The 13745-nt window shown below is 39.3% G+C and overlaps 1 protein-coding gene across 1 annotated transcript; it reads left to right on the top strand.

Moving 5' to 3' along the window:
* The first annotated feature begins 913 nt into the window (after window positions 1–913).
* On the top strand, window positions 914–12242 carry LOC127634787 (gamma-aminobutyric acid receptor subunit rho-3-like). Its single transcript, XM_052114469.1, has 9 exons — window positions 914–1053; window positions 4025–4137; window positions 6005–6072; window positions 6364–6587; window positions 9918–10000; window positions 10559–10696; window positions 10824–10976; window positions 11343–11536; window positions 11940–12242. Exons 1-9 carry the CDS (start codon window positions 914–916, stop codon window positions 12240–12242), a joined length of 1416 nt encoding a protein of 471 aa, XP_051970429.1.
* The last annotated feature ends 1503 nt before the right edge of the window (window positions 12243–13745 follow it).

Consider the following 13745-nt stretch of genomic DNA (forward strand, 5'->3'; position numbering starts at 1 on the left):
GTTCCACTTTTCAGCATCCGAACTTTCCACATCATTGGGGCGACTGTGGCTCAGGTGGTAGATCAGGGCCACTAATCTCAGGGTTGGCAGTTTGATTCCTGGCCCACATGACTCCACATGCTGAAGTGTCCTTGGGCAAGACACTGAACCCCAGGTTGCTCCCAATAGCAGGCTAGCGCCATGCATTGCAGCTCTGCCGTCATTGGAGTGTGAGTGTAAGTGTGAATGGCTGAATGAGTCACAGTGTAAATCGCTTTGAAACCACTAAGGTTATAAAGTGCAGACCATTTACATCATGTGTATGGACAAGGGTTTGGCCAGTAGACAGGTATGAAGTGTTTATCTTCTCTAAACAGACATGGCACAAAGCTCCTGCTCTATGAAAATCCAGATTAGGGATGGTCCCAGCCCTCTGTGTAGGTTAGGTTAGACAGAATGATTTCACCAGTAACAGATAAGAGGATTTGAGAGGAATTATGTCATTATTTTATTACTGTAAAAATAAATTCCTATCGATTTAGGTTTGGGTGACAAAGCAGAGCGTCAGAGCGTGTTGACGGCCAGAGATGTAGTCTGTGGTCCAGACGCATGCTGGTTGAAAACGCCATCACAAATACATGAACACAATTTGATGGGAAGCTGATATATGCAGTGAATGACTGAGGATTTATGCTGTCAGACACTCAAATATAAGATTTGAGATTTATGATTAGATTGGGAGACACAAATGTGTGAAGATCCACAGAGGTCAACAGGATTTCTGTGTCGTTTCCCAGCACCCTCTTAACTGAGGTTTGCTGGGGATGGCCAGTACTCAAGAACAATCTTGTTTTGGCCCAGTGGAAGATTTCTGGACCACAGGACACAGAGACCGTGAGAGAGAGAGACAGGATTTTCATCCTCCAGCCTAGCCATGAAGCTGGTCTTGCTGATCCTTAGGTTACTGTGCCTCGCCTGCCTCTGGCCTGTCACCCTGCTCAACAATCGCTACCCTGACCGCAAGAAGAATAAAGATGTTTACTTGGGCGAGCATGCCAAACACAAATTCAGAGGGTGAGAAATTGTAGGATGTTTAATGAAGATTTTTAACTCTTTTGTGCTTTCTATATAATGTGTCTGTCAGTGTCTACAAGAGTTTCCAGGTATTGGAAAAGTTGGATAAATCAGGGTTTTTGATAATGCATAAAAGACTTTGAACTTTGACTGCATTGAATATTGCTAAAAGTTGTATTTTTGTGAAATGTGTTTATTTTGACATTGCATGGAATTTTTTGTGGATTACTCTGTAGTTACTATCAAGGATGTTCACTGTTCTATTTAGTTTGGATATATATATATATATATATATATATATATATATATATATATATATATATATATATATATATATATATAGTATTATTATTATTATTATTATTATTATTATTATTTTTTTTTTTTTTTTTCAAAAGTATAGCTACAAGATTTAAACATACATGCTAACATAATTTTAGTGTTTAGTGTTACTAACCTTATCAGTGTTAAAGGTGCTATATGTAAGTTTGACAACAAGCGTTTGAAATGGGTACTGCAGTCCAAATTCTAAATATTGGAGAGTTGTCTGCCCCCGCCCCAGATTCGAAGCTTGTGCGGGTTGCCAGAATTAGCCAACTCAGCATCCGTTTTAAATAATTTCTGAGCTTTAAGCTGTCTCCATCTTCCAAAGGCATCTCCAATATTTATCCTCGTTTTACTACGCCTCTGGTCATGATGTTTTTTTTTTTTAGAAAGATTGCAAGGCTTTTTAAGTCCAGTTCGTTTGCTGACTTCAATGGATGCAGCACGCGGTGTTGTTTGATTGCATACTTGTTCAAATTGGCAACCAGGCGGTGTCGAAATACTATGGTGAGTGGGCAGTGGGCGGGATCGCACAGGCCAAAACATAAACAGAAATTCCCGCCCGGAATGGAAACTTCAAAGTAGAATATACTGGCTGTAGCATTGCTAACGGAGAAGCCAGTGTTTCAACTTAGCATGCTTCCTAATTCTCTAATGACATATTATGGTAATTTTATGATTTAGTAAAAATATTACATATAGCGCCTTTAAGTTATATCCAATATTACAACTTCGTTGTTGTGACAATGCAACTCTGTAAACATTGAAAACAATTTTATCACACTATAATCATGTAGAACAGATATTATATAATGCTAAAATGATGTTAACATGTATAATGTTTACGTCTTGTGGCTATTTGAAACAGTATGTATTTTAATGTTAATGTTTCTGCCGCTTTTCACATCAATTGTAAGTTCCTTACTAACCCTTTAAGAAAAGGAGGGACAAGTCTAAATTCTTTTTTGTGGTGATCAATATTATGCTGCAAATGCTGTCAATTGAGATTAACTTTTATTAAACAAAGAGTGAGCACACTAAACACAAATTCAGAAGATGAGAAATTAAGGGATGTGAAAGGAATTTGTAAATATACATTTGAGCTTATTTGTACATTCTATATTGTGTTTGCTGGTTTCGTAAATTAAATTATTTTGCACTGTTTAGTCTTCGCCAAATTCACACTTTTTTTGTGTGTTTTTAGTTGTAATGAACCTAAAATAGCATGGCTTGCAATTTTTATGTAATAGAGCATAACTATTACATTAATATTTGCATGAAAATTTTTCTGGTCTGTCGTCTGCCAGCATGTTTCAGTCTGTGAACAGATGGGCAGTAATTAGAAAAGAGTAAATAAGGAGTTTAATTAGAGTGAAGGACACCAAAGCCATTTTTTGAAGGGTTTATGTGTAATTTGTGTGATAACATGTGGCTTGCCAGGATAACAGTGTTTCATTGGCAGACTTCTTCTGTCAACAAACACTAATATGTACTTTTATATTTATGGACTGTTACAAGCTAAGTAACTACTTCAACGTTGTTGCTGTACAGCAATTTGTGGTAACAGAGACAAGAGGAGATGGGATAGTGAAGGGAGAGAGAAAAATAATTGGATAGGATAGGAAAGCAAGGGGGTTGTCATACATATGAATGCATAGGTGAACCCCTGATAACAAAGCATAGAGAGTAATTCAGCACAAGTGAATATAAAGAACTTAAACCAGCAGAGTTGAATTGTCTCCATAATGTCTAAACTTAATGTGAAAGACAGTGTGGTTTTATTTTGTTGTTGGTGATTGTATGTTAAAAATTATGAGTCAGATACAGCCTTAGATGTTTCCCTATTCAGTATTATTTCATTCTGTAATTAGAATCATTTTGTGACACCCTTATCTGGTTTGTCCTGTTATTGTGGAGAATGAAGATGGCCAAACTGTCACATGTGCCACTAAAATTACCACTGCAGAAATTCAATTTTTGCAATTAAATTTAACAAATTAATTTTTAGTGACATCCAGTGTTTCAGGGATTTTTGCTAATGCATAATGAGTAATTAGAATTGTGGCTGCAAGTGCAACGGTAACCAGCTAGTATTTTCATCTAGTAATGGCATATATTGGCCCACAAGTATTTGGACACTTAAGTCACTTAAAAAATTGCAAATGTCTTTGCTTTATATAAGAAAATGTATCAAATGAAGTGACTTAAGTGATTTATTTTAAAGATACCATAAACACTTTTCAAGCAAAACATTTCCCAAATTGAGGTTTATCAGGTTCAAAACTATAGATGTACTGTTCAAACTGAAGATGTAATGTATTTAGATATATTCTGGTTGTCAAACTTTGTGTAACATGTCCATAAGTAATGTGATGAACCACACCAGTAGTAACTCTGCTAGCAAATCTGTTTGAACTTGAGAGCAACTAACTTCATACATCCACTAAAAACAATTTTAGAACTAGTTGGTTTAAATTATGAAAATGACTAAGAAAAGTTGCAAAAAATTGCAACTTGGTTTAATATTTTGTAATCTAATGCAAGTGTCTTAAGTCCCAACAGTGTGCAAATACATTTTGAGGCCACTATATGCTATATTTATTGTCTTATTTGTTTTCCTTCTGACATCTTTGTCTCATTCATTCAGACGGATTGACAACAAATTAAAGAAAAAGGACAGCACAAAGTCCCTCCTCATCAAAACTGAACAGCTACTAAGGATTGAAGAGCATGACTTTGCCATGAGGCCTGGGTTTGGAGGTCAGGATACCCTGTTTATTTTCTCCAATTACATTTTATTTCAATCTGGGAAATCACTATTAGAGTGGTCTTTATAATAAACCTGATTAGATGGGCTGGACCATTTCTCCATGTCAGAGGGTAAAGTGTGGCAGGCGTTACCATCTCTGTCTCAGGGGAAAAGGACAGGTGACTGTGACATTTTTTGAAGTGGTCCTAAATTCCTACATGACCCAGATTGTGCAAAACACAAATGAGACAATGGGTGTTGGGGACACAGAGAGTAATTTGGATTACATCCCAGGCCTGTTAAAACAAAAGTGCAACATATTTCAGTCAGGGGCGTGTCCAGAATTTTATACACGGGGTGGCAAATAAGTGGTGGCAGCCAGGGCCGCATTGTGACCATGTGCGACACAGACAGGTTACCATCTCAGTTTACAACAGCGTCTCCAGTATGTGAGCTGTGACATTTTAACGGTCTGAGCTGGGTTGGCAAGTGTGGTGGCAAAGCTCACACTTGTGGCCATGCCCCTGATTTCAGTGCAGATCAGGGTAGAAACAAGCATGTGCATGTCACATATAGGGTGCTTCTCATTTCCTGAGTTGTGCTTCCTCGTTTCCTCGCTCCTACTGGACCTGGAAACCAATCAAAGTCCACCATCATGAAGGACATATAAATTCTCTAAATGCACTGCGAGGACCGAGGACAGAGGAAGCTTACAGAGGATGCTTGTGCAAGGAAACACTGGAGCGTCCTATGCGGAAGACGTTTTGGTCGAAGCACCAGACACACGCAGAAATTCTCCTCCCCTTCACATCTGACACAACAGTTTTAATGTTCTACCTTTGCGGTTTGATAAACAATAATTGTCACATTCTTTAACTGTGCATCTTGAATTATTAGGTTTCCTTATGAAAATATCAATACATCAAGTTTCAACAACATAACATCAAGCGCTTCGATGTAATGCAGCTGCGCAGAGACGGTGCTTTGAAGTCATGCTTGAGTGAGCAGGACATTTCATTTTACAAATCTGTCTTGCTTTGATTCCTCCATCCTCGTTTACTTTCCTACATCCTTTCTTCATTTCCTAAGAAGATGGAGCAAGGAAACAAGGAAAGGAACATAAACTGTTCACACATGCATACATACGTATTGTACACCAACATGTTGATCTACTCTCAGACACATACAGTATATGCATGTATCAGAGAGCGTTCATTGCTGATGTTACTAAAAACTCTTTTGGAATTGAAACGTAAAACATTGCAGTAGCTTTTGCAAAATGCAGATTATTACCTTCAGCTACAGTACTCATCAAAATGTAATATTCTGCATACATAGCTGAGGTGATAACTAAAGCTAAATTGAGAGCTTTTCCATTGCAAAATTTTAAATAGACAGGTCATAGCTTAAACTAAACCATATCTGATCTGATTCAAGCTCGAAAGTATCACAGATTTTAAATACTTGGAAAAGAAAGCTCATGAGCAGAGTGGGCATGTGTGTGGTGACAAATATTTAAAAGTAATAATTTAATTGGTTCCTTTTAACCAGCAGTGTGGAACTCTAATCTGACAGACCTTCAACTGCAAAATAGCAAACAAGAGAAGATTATAAGAAAAAAAAAATAGTTGCTTACTGGTGTCTAGTCTTTCTTTCACATAAACAGTGGTTGCTTCAGTATCCAGTAAGAAGGTGTAGAGGTGAAATTGGGCTTTGAATGGTGTTCTTCAGTACACCACTGTTAATTAATTACAAAACAAGCAGGATTAGAGGAAGCATTTTAATCTCCATATGCTCTCTCTATAGGGGTAGTGGAGTCTGTTTTGGAGTGAAAGGCATTGCTTTTATATTGAACGTAATGTGTTTTCTGCTCTGCAGGGTCTGCCATCCCTGTGGGCATTGATGTACAAGTGGAGAGCATAGACAGCATCTCTGAAGTAAACATGGTAAATATTATCATTGAAAACAGTGTTCTCAAAATTGAAATGCGAGACATATTGGCTTTACAGAAAAGTACTGTGGTGATACCATGGTACAAGGATGATACTTGGTGGCAATACCATGTTACTATGATATATATATTTGGTATACAGATATTGTACTGTATGATTACCACAGTATTTACTTGGTACTCCAAGGTACTTTTACTATTATGACAGTATCCCAAAAAAATAATGGTATTACCATGGTACCATGTCCAAAAAACATATTCAGTAAACTCTAGATGTCTCTTTTAGGACTTCACGATGACCCTATACCTGAGGCATTATTGGAAGGATGAACGGTTGGCTTTTCCCTCCAGTAACAATCTCAGCCGAACATTTGATGGCCGGCTTGTAAAGAAGATCTGGAAGCCAGATGTGTTCTTTGTCCATTCCAAACGCTCCTTCATCCATGACACAACTATGGAGAACATCATGCTGAGGGTTTACCCAGATGGCAACATCCTCTACAGTATCAGGTACATTCTCCATCTCTCTTGACCTGTGTAAAGTTTTCATGCATGTACTTTACAGTATATAATGGCATATATATATACTGGTGGCCAAAAGTTTTGAATAATGTACAGATTTAGCTGTTTCAGAAGGATATTGTTACTTTAATTCCCCAAGGTGGCATTCAATTGATCACAAAGTATAGTCAGCACATTACTGATGTAAAAAACAGCACCATCACTATTTGAAAAAAGTAATTTTTGATCAAATCTAGACAGGCACCATTTCCAGCAGCCATCACTCAAACACCTTATCCTTGAGTAATCATGTTAAATTGCTAACTGGTACTAGAAAATCTCTTTCCATTATATCAAACACAGTTGAAAGCTATTTGGTTCATTAAAAGAAGCTTAAAATCGTCTTTGTGTTTGTTTTTGAGTTGCCACAGTATGCAATTGACTGGCTTGTCTTAAGATCAATATTAGGTAAAAAATGGCAAAAAAGGAACAGCTTTCTCTAGAAATTCATAGTCAATCATAGTTTGGAGGAATAAAGGCTATACAATGCTTGAAATTGACAAAGATTTCATACAAAGTGGTACACTACAGTCTTCAAAGACAAAGGACATCTGGCTCTGACAAGGACAGAAAGCGTTGTGGAAGGCCAGATGTACAACTAAACATCAGAGACTCTAGTTTGAGAAATAGACACCTCACATGTCCTCAGCTAACAGCTTCATTGAATTCTACCTGCTCAACACCAGTTTCATGTACAACAGTAAAGAAAAGACTCAGGGGTGCAGGACTTATGGGAAGAATTGCAAAGATAAAGCCACTTTTGAAACAGAAAATCAAAAAGAAAAGGTTAGAGTGGGCAAAGAAATAGACATTGGACAACAGATAATTGGAAAAGAGTGTTCCCCTTCTGTCTCTCACTCGACATTGTGTCGATGTAGTGACACTGGGGGTCGCTCTTGGGTACCCCAAACACCTCCAATCTTTGAGAAAAGGCAAATGAGAATTGGAAAGTGGAATTTGCATGCAACTCCCCCGAACATACGGGTATAAAAGGAGCTGGAATGCGGCTTCTCATTCAGATTTTATCTTTGGAGCTGAGCAGTAGTGTGTCAGTGAGCTGAATCCCACTGCCGGTCCATTCACCTCTAAATGAAGAAGTGTGTGCTGATATACAGCACATTCCAGCGTCTTTCTCTCCTTCTGCACGATCAGTGCAGAGTACACCCCAGGGCACTTCGACAGCGCTATTAGAGTATATACTCCTTGCAAAATAATATATTTTTTCATTTGAACAAAACACATTGACTTGAACGTCTTTTTATAGACGCGTCTTTTTAAAGATGCCTTTCCGTCTTTGTGTAGTTCCATGATGCGGTCGGTATCTCTCCACCTCCGATGGCCACAGGAGCTGCTTCACGTGTCTGGGCAGCGGTCACACTGAGGCAGTGTTCGTGGATGGTTCATGTTCTCATTGCGAGAACATGACCATGGCAACGTTGCAGTCGCGGCTTTCCTTCTTCCACGGGAAAGCCGACCACCACGCCTTCTAATCTGATCCCGATGTGATGCAGAAACTGCGCTCAGTGTCTGACCTCACCCTCAGGGCCACAAAGATCATGACGCAAGCACTCGGGCAGTCAATGTCCACCTTTGTGGTCCAGGAGCATCACCTATGGCTGGATCTGGTCGACATGAGGGATGCTGACAAGGTTCGCTTTCTCAATGCATCCATTTTCCAGATAGACCTAATCGGCGACACTGTTGAGGACTTTGCCCAGCAGTTCTCGGCGCTACAACACATCTTGCCCCGGCACGGCTCAAAATTCTGTACACCGTCTGCTTGCCGAGGGCATCCCCCTGCTGCGGTGAAAGCCCAGGAGGCTCCGCCACAGTCCCAGCCCAGTCCTCGGCCCCAGGGTAGAGCCCCCCGCAGGATGCGGATGCTCCGCACCTCACGACCTGCATTAGGACCCCAAGGAAGGTTCCTAAGCAACCCTGAGACGGACGACCCAGGGTGCGAGACGGAACCCTGGAAACCACTCTGCCAGGAGGTAAATCTTGTGTTCCCTTATGTTTTGTGTTCGCCGCACCCCAAACGGGCTGTGGTACCCACATTTTCAAAGAGTGGTTTCCTCACTCCTTGAGTCACACAGCTAGTGATTACAACCGCCGTTATCACTGCAACCGGACACCAAGCACCTGCGGCCTAGACGCCATGAACACTGGCCCCCCACCTTCGCACGACCGGCTGCCAGGTGGTTGTGACGAGCTACGAGGATGGTCAAAAAGCTCTCCTCCCCCGTCGCCGACCCCCCCCTGACACCGGGTATATGGAGCAAGGTAAGTGCTTCAAGGTTCCCCTCAGCTCAGCCACCTCAGGACGAAGTGAGGCTCCTCTATGTTGCGTTTCTGTGTTTGTAGAGCACCTCCCCTTCGAGACAGGAGCTACCACTGCGCCTCTCCTATGTAGCCACATCTACGGCAAGTGCGACAGGAGGCGTGGGGTGAAATGTCACCTGAGTAACTGGAAAAGCTGACAGATGGAATGCCAAGGATCTGCAAAGCTGTCATTGCTGCACGTGGAGGATGTTTTTGATGAGAATCCTTTGAAATAGTTAAAGAAGTTTTGACATTTATTTTCAAATTGTGATAGTAATTTTTCCCATTATTAATACACATTTTGATCAGTTGAATGCCACTTTGGTAAATAAAAGTACCAATTTCTTTCCAGAAGAGAAAAATCTTGTACATTATTTAAAACTTTTGGCTGCCAGTGTGTGTGTGTATATGTGTATATATATATATATATATATATATATATATATATATATATATATACACACACATATATATATAATTATTATAATTTTTTATTTTTTTTGCAATCCTGGACTATTTCTCTTCAGGAGTTTACACTCACACATATGCCTCCTCACATACGCGCTCTTGACGTGCACATCTACCTTTATTGTTTCCACTTTTGTCTCCTGTTGTGCACTGTTATTTAAGTCGTCGTCTTTGTTGCCACCTTGTTGACTAATTAGTGCAAATAATTCCATACGCATGGGCAGACAATGCATACAACAGGGTTGCCCAATCTTGCCATTATCCTGTAGAGTTTAATTCCAGTCCTAATCAAACGGTTAAAGGTATGCACGGTTTGAAAAAATGGGCCATATGTGTACAGTGCTTGTGTATGACTATGCTGATGACAACATTTATGTCACACGACACAGTAGCATAGATGTAAAAAACCAAGTATACTCTGATCAGAAGTCCTGTGACTGGTGTCATGTTTTTAATGTTTAAATGTTTTAATGTTTAATGTTTCTGTTGCAGGATAACAGTAACTTCTCTGTGCTCAATGGACTTCAGTAGATTCCCTCTGGACACACAGAACTGTTCGCTGGAACTGGAGAGCTGTGCGTGTCCACCTTAGAAACACAATTGTCTGTTCTTGTTTAATTGTTTGTTGACCCCACCCAGATTGCTTTTTGTATTATTTTCAGAATCCATGTTTGTTTACAGGTAAATGTGGCACAGATTTACATTTTGTGAATCATTCAAACTGAAGCATGTAATCTGTAGACGGTAAAATACTTTCATTCATATTATTCATAGGTTGATTTCCCCCAAATATGCTAAATTGTAATGTTGTGGCACTAAGAAAAGAGTGCTCTGTTTGAGCATCCTGACCAGCCTGCACAGCAAAACTGGCTCAACTAACAACATGAGTTTGGGGTGGGCCTATCTGTTTGGTCGACCTTTGGCAAATAAGAGGGAGTTTGGGATATACAGTATGTTATAAAAAATGTTTTTTTCTATTCTGTTTGGTGATGCTAGTGGCAGAGAAAAAGCACACTTTACATTTACTAAAACAAAGCTATAACAACACAGTTCATTTTATCCATATATATAAACAGAAATTAAACACATTCTTCATCTTCATCTTTCACAATTCCCTTTCATATCTCATTCAGATGCATATAATGAGAACGATCTCATGTTGTACTGGAAAAATGGCAACGACTCTTTAAGAACAGATGAGATCGCACTCTCACAGTTTTTCATTGAGAAGTTCCAACCCTCCCATGGTCTTGCCTTGTACAGCAGTACAGGTACAGCATGATATTATTCTCCCGTTCACCTTCTGTGTATTCTGGCTATGACTGATTTTTTTGTTATTTTTCTTAATAGCTAGCTAGTAGGTTCAGTTCTTACAGGCTTTACGTATGTTTCTGTCAGGCTGGTACAACAGGCTGTACATCAACTTCATCCTCAGAAGACACATATTCTTCTTCATGCTGCAAACATATTTTCCAACAATGTTAATGGTGGTGCTATCCTGGGTGGCTTTTTGGATTGACAGGCGGGCGGTACCAGCCCGTGTCTCGCTTGGTAAGTCTGTAATCTCGAGTCTGAGATTGCATTTGGCATTCCAGACTGGTAGAAATCATCATTAACTAAAAAATGTATACAGCCAATGCTAATGACTTCAAGCCTTGTTGGACTGTAACCCAGTATAGTGGAGGTTGTACAGAGATTATATTTTCGTAGTTACTTGACTATTTTGTAATAGTTTTTAACAAGACAAAATGAAAAGCCACAGAACAAGATATAGCAAAGCACAATATGTTCCTAGACATATCCTTTGTTTTAAACAATCTTATGCCAATACCTAACCGTTACCTAATATCAGAGGGCAATTAATGGTTCAAACTACAACACAGAAAATGTATGTGTCTATGTGTGTGTTTTATATAGGCATGACTACAGTGCTGACAATGTCCACCATAATTACGGGAGTGTCAGCGTCCATGCCTCAGGTTTCTTATGTTAAAGCAGTGGACATCTACTTGTGGACCAGCTTTCTTTTCGTGTTTCTTACTGTCATCGAGTACGCAGCCGTCAACTACTTCACCACCAAGGAGGAGATGAAGAAACTCAAGCAATTAAAGGTCTAAATCCTGAGGTTCACAGTTCATCAACAGTAGACTTGCAGTATGTCAGAAATATGTAGTTTTATCTTACATTCTCTGCATACGGTATGACCTTTTAGACATCAAAATGTAAGCTTTGTCACTCCAAAGTTGCAACCTGTTGATTAAATATTGTAATGGCTCATTAAATAAACATCTTAGGTACAATAATCAGTGGGGTTCAAAAGTCTGAGAGTGAAATAGTGCAGAATCCTAATTATTTGTGCTACTTGACATTTTGAATCCCAGATTTTCAGACCTTTTGTCCCCACTGTACATATGGCATATGTGCTTTGAAAACCCATTACAAACAAAACAATATCTCCACCATGTTTCCTCCAAAATAAAAAACGAAACGCTGAATTATTTCTTTCTTTTACAGCTCTCAGAATATGACGCCTCTCAAGCAATGGCCTTTGATGGCTGTTTCCACGATACAGAAATAGAGCTCAGCTCATTTCCTCCACTGTCCAATATAAAAACTGACCCATGCATGTCCTCCCTGAACTCTACATTGCCCGACCTCCCTGCCATGATGGGCACACGCCTCCGTCGCCGACGTTCTATCCGCCAAAGTGTAAACCATATTATAACCAATAGTTACAAAATAGACTCCTACTCCAGAATATTTTTTCCTTTGGCGTACTTTCTCTTCAATACCATCTACTGGAGCATCTACTCATGATTGAGAGAAAACATCATACAGAAAACTGAGCAGCTCAGTGTTTACATGGGTCTCTCTTAAACACTGTGATTGGTTGATTGTTCATGTGGAAATACATGACAAATTGACAGCTCTGTAGTTGGGATGACATGTGAAATTAACTATTTTTGGTACCCAGAATATTTTGGGAATATTTCAGAATCAGCTTTATTGCCAGGTATGCTCACACATAAAAGGAATTTGTCTTGGTGACAGGAGCTTCCAGTGCATAATAATTCAATACAGCAACAAGACAGAAACAATTATAAAAGAAATAGAAATAGAAATAGAATAAGAATAAAAATTGGATAGAAAATAAAGTATATATAGAATACACAATAAGACAAAATATACAAATACATACATATATATATATATATACACACACACATATATAGTCAGGGCAGTTATTACTGTTCATGAGATGGATAGCCTGAGGGTTCTGGTGCTCTGTAGCGTCGGCCAGAGGGCAACAGTTCAAAAAGGTAGTGGGCTGGGTGAGTGGGGTCCAGAGTGATTTTTCCAGCCTTTTTCCTCATTCTGGAAGTGTACAGTACTTGAAGGGAGGGCAGGGGGCAACCAATAATCCTCTCAGCAGTCTGAACTGTTCTTTGTAGTCTTCTGATTTTGTAGCTGAACCAAACCAGACAGTGAAGTGCAGAGGACAGATTCAGTGACTGCTGAGTAGAACTGTATCATCAGCACCTGTGGCAGGTTAAACTTCCTCATCTGGTACAACCTCTGCTGGTCCTTTTTAACAATGGAGTCAATGTGGGTCACCCACTTCAGGTCCTGTGAGATGGTAGTGCCCAGGAACATGAAAGACTCCACTGCTGCCACAGTGCTGTTTAGAATGGTGAAGGGGGTCAGTGTTGGGGTATTCCTCCTAAAGTCCACTATCATCTCCACCGTTTTGAGAGTGTTCAGCTCCAGGTTGTTTTGACTGCACCATTTGTTTTTGGTTATAAAGCTGAAACCTAATAATAACCATCATGTAACATTCTGTGTACATTCTTATTTGGTTGTCACACAAAAACCTCACTGCAGCATTCTAGGAATTCAAGTTTATAGTCATAAAACAATACAACCTATAGAGAACACTCATAGTGAACACTCTATTAGGAATTGGCTAAAAATAATCAAAATGGCAACAAACACTAACAATAAGGGAATGTTCAGTGTTTGCTTAGAATCTACATTTACAGTACACAAAAAATGAATAATGATTTTTAGAGGAAGATAATGTATATTAATTATTTATTATGTTCGAATTCCTACTTCACATAGAGGTGTTTAAAACCCTATTAAAAAAACCTTGAAGCTTAAAAAGTGGGCTTTAATATAAGATTTCCTCACTTCTCAGTAAGAGGGGATATTTGAATACAATTGGCTCCCATAGGTTATTGCTATCTTGCTTTCTATGTCTCACATGGATGCTCCAGGCAGCCTGGCTCAATAACAAATAACAAAATGACTGAAACTAAA

Source organism: Xyrauchen texanus, chromosome 42 (assembly GCF_025860055.1).
Source record: "Xyrauchen texanus isolate HMW12.3.18 chromosome 42, RBS_HiC_50CHRs, whole genome shotgun sequence".
NCBI classification, from domain to species: Eukaryota; Metazoa; Chordata; class Actinopteri; order Cypriniformes; family Catostomidae; genus Xyrauchen; species Xyrauchen texanus.

Excerpts from the sequence above, each read along its gene's own strand:
- LOC127634787 (XM_052114469.1), top strand. The coding sequence starts at position 914 with ATGAAGCTGGTCTTGCTGATCCTTAGGTTACTGTGCCTCGCCTGCCTC. Across the intron at positions 1,054-4,024 it reads GCCAAACACAAATTCAGAGG|ACGGATTGACAACAAATTAA; the intron begins GTGAGAAATTGT and ends TCATTCATTCAG. Across the intron at positions 10,001-10,558 it reads TTCGCTGGAACTGGAGAGCT|ATGCATATAATGAGAACGAT; the intron begins GTGCGTGTCCAC and ends TATCTCATTCAG.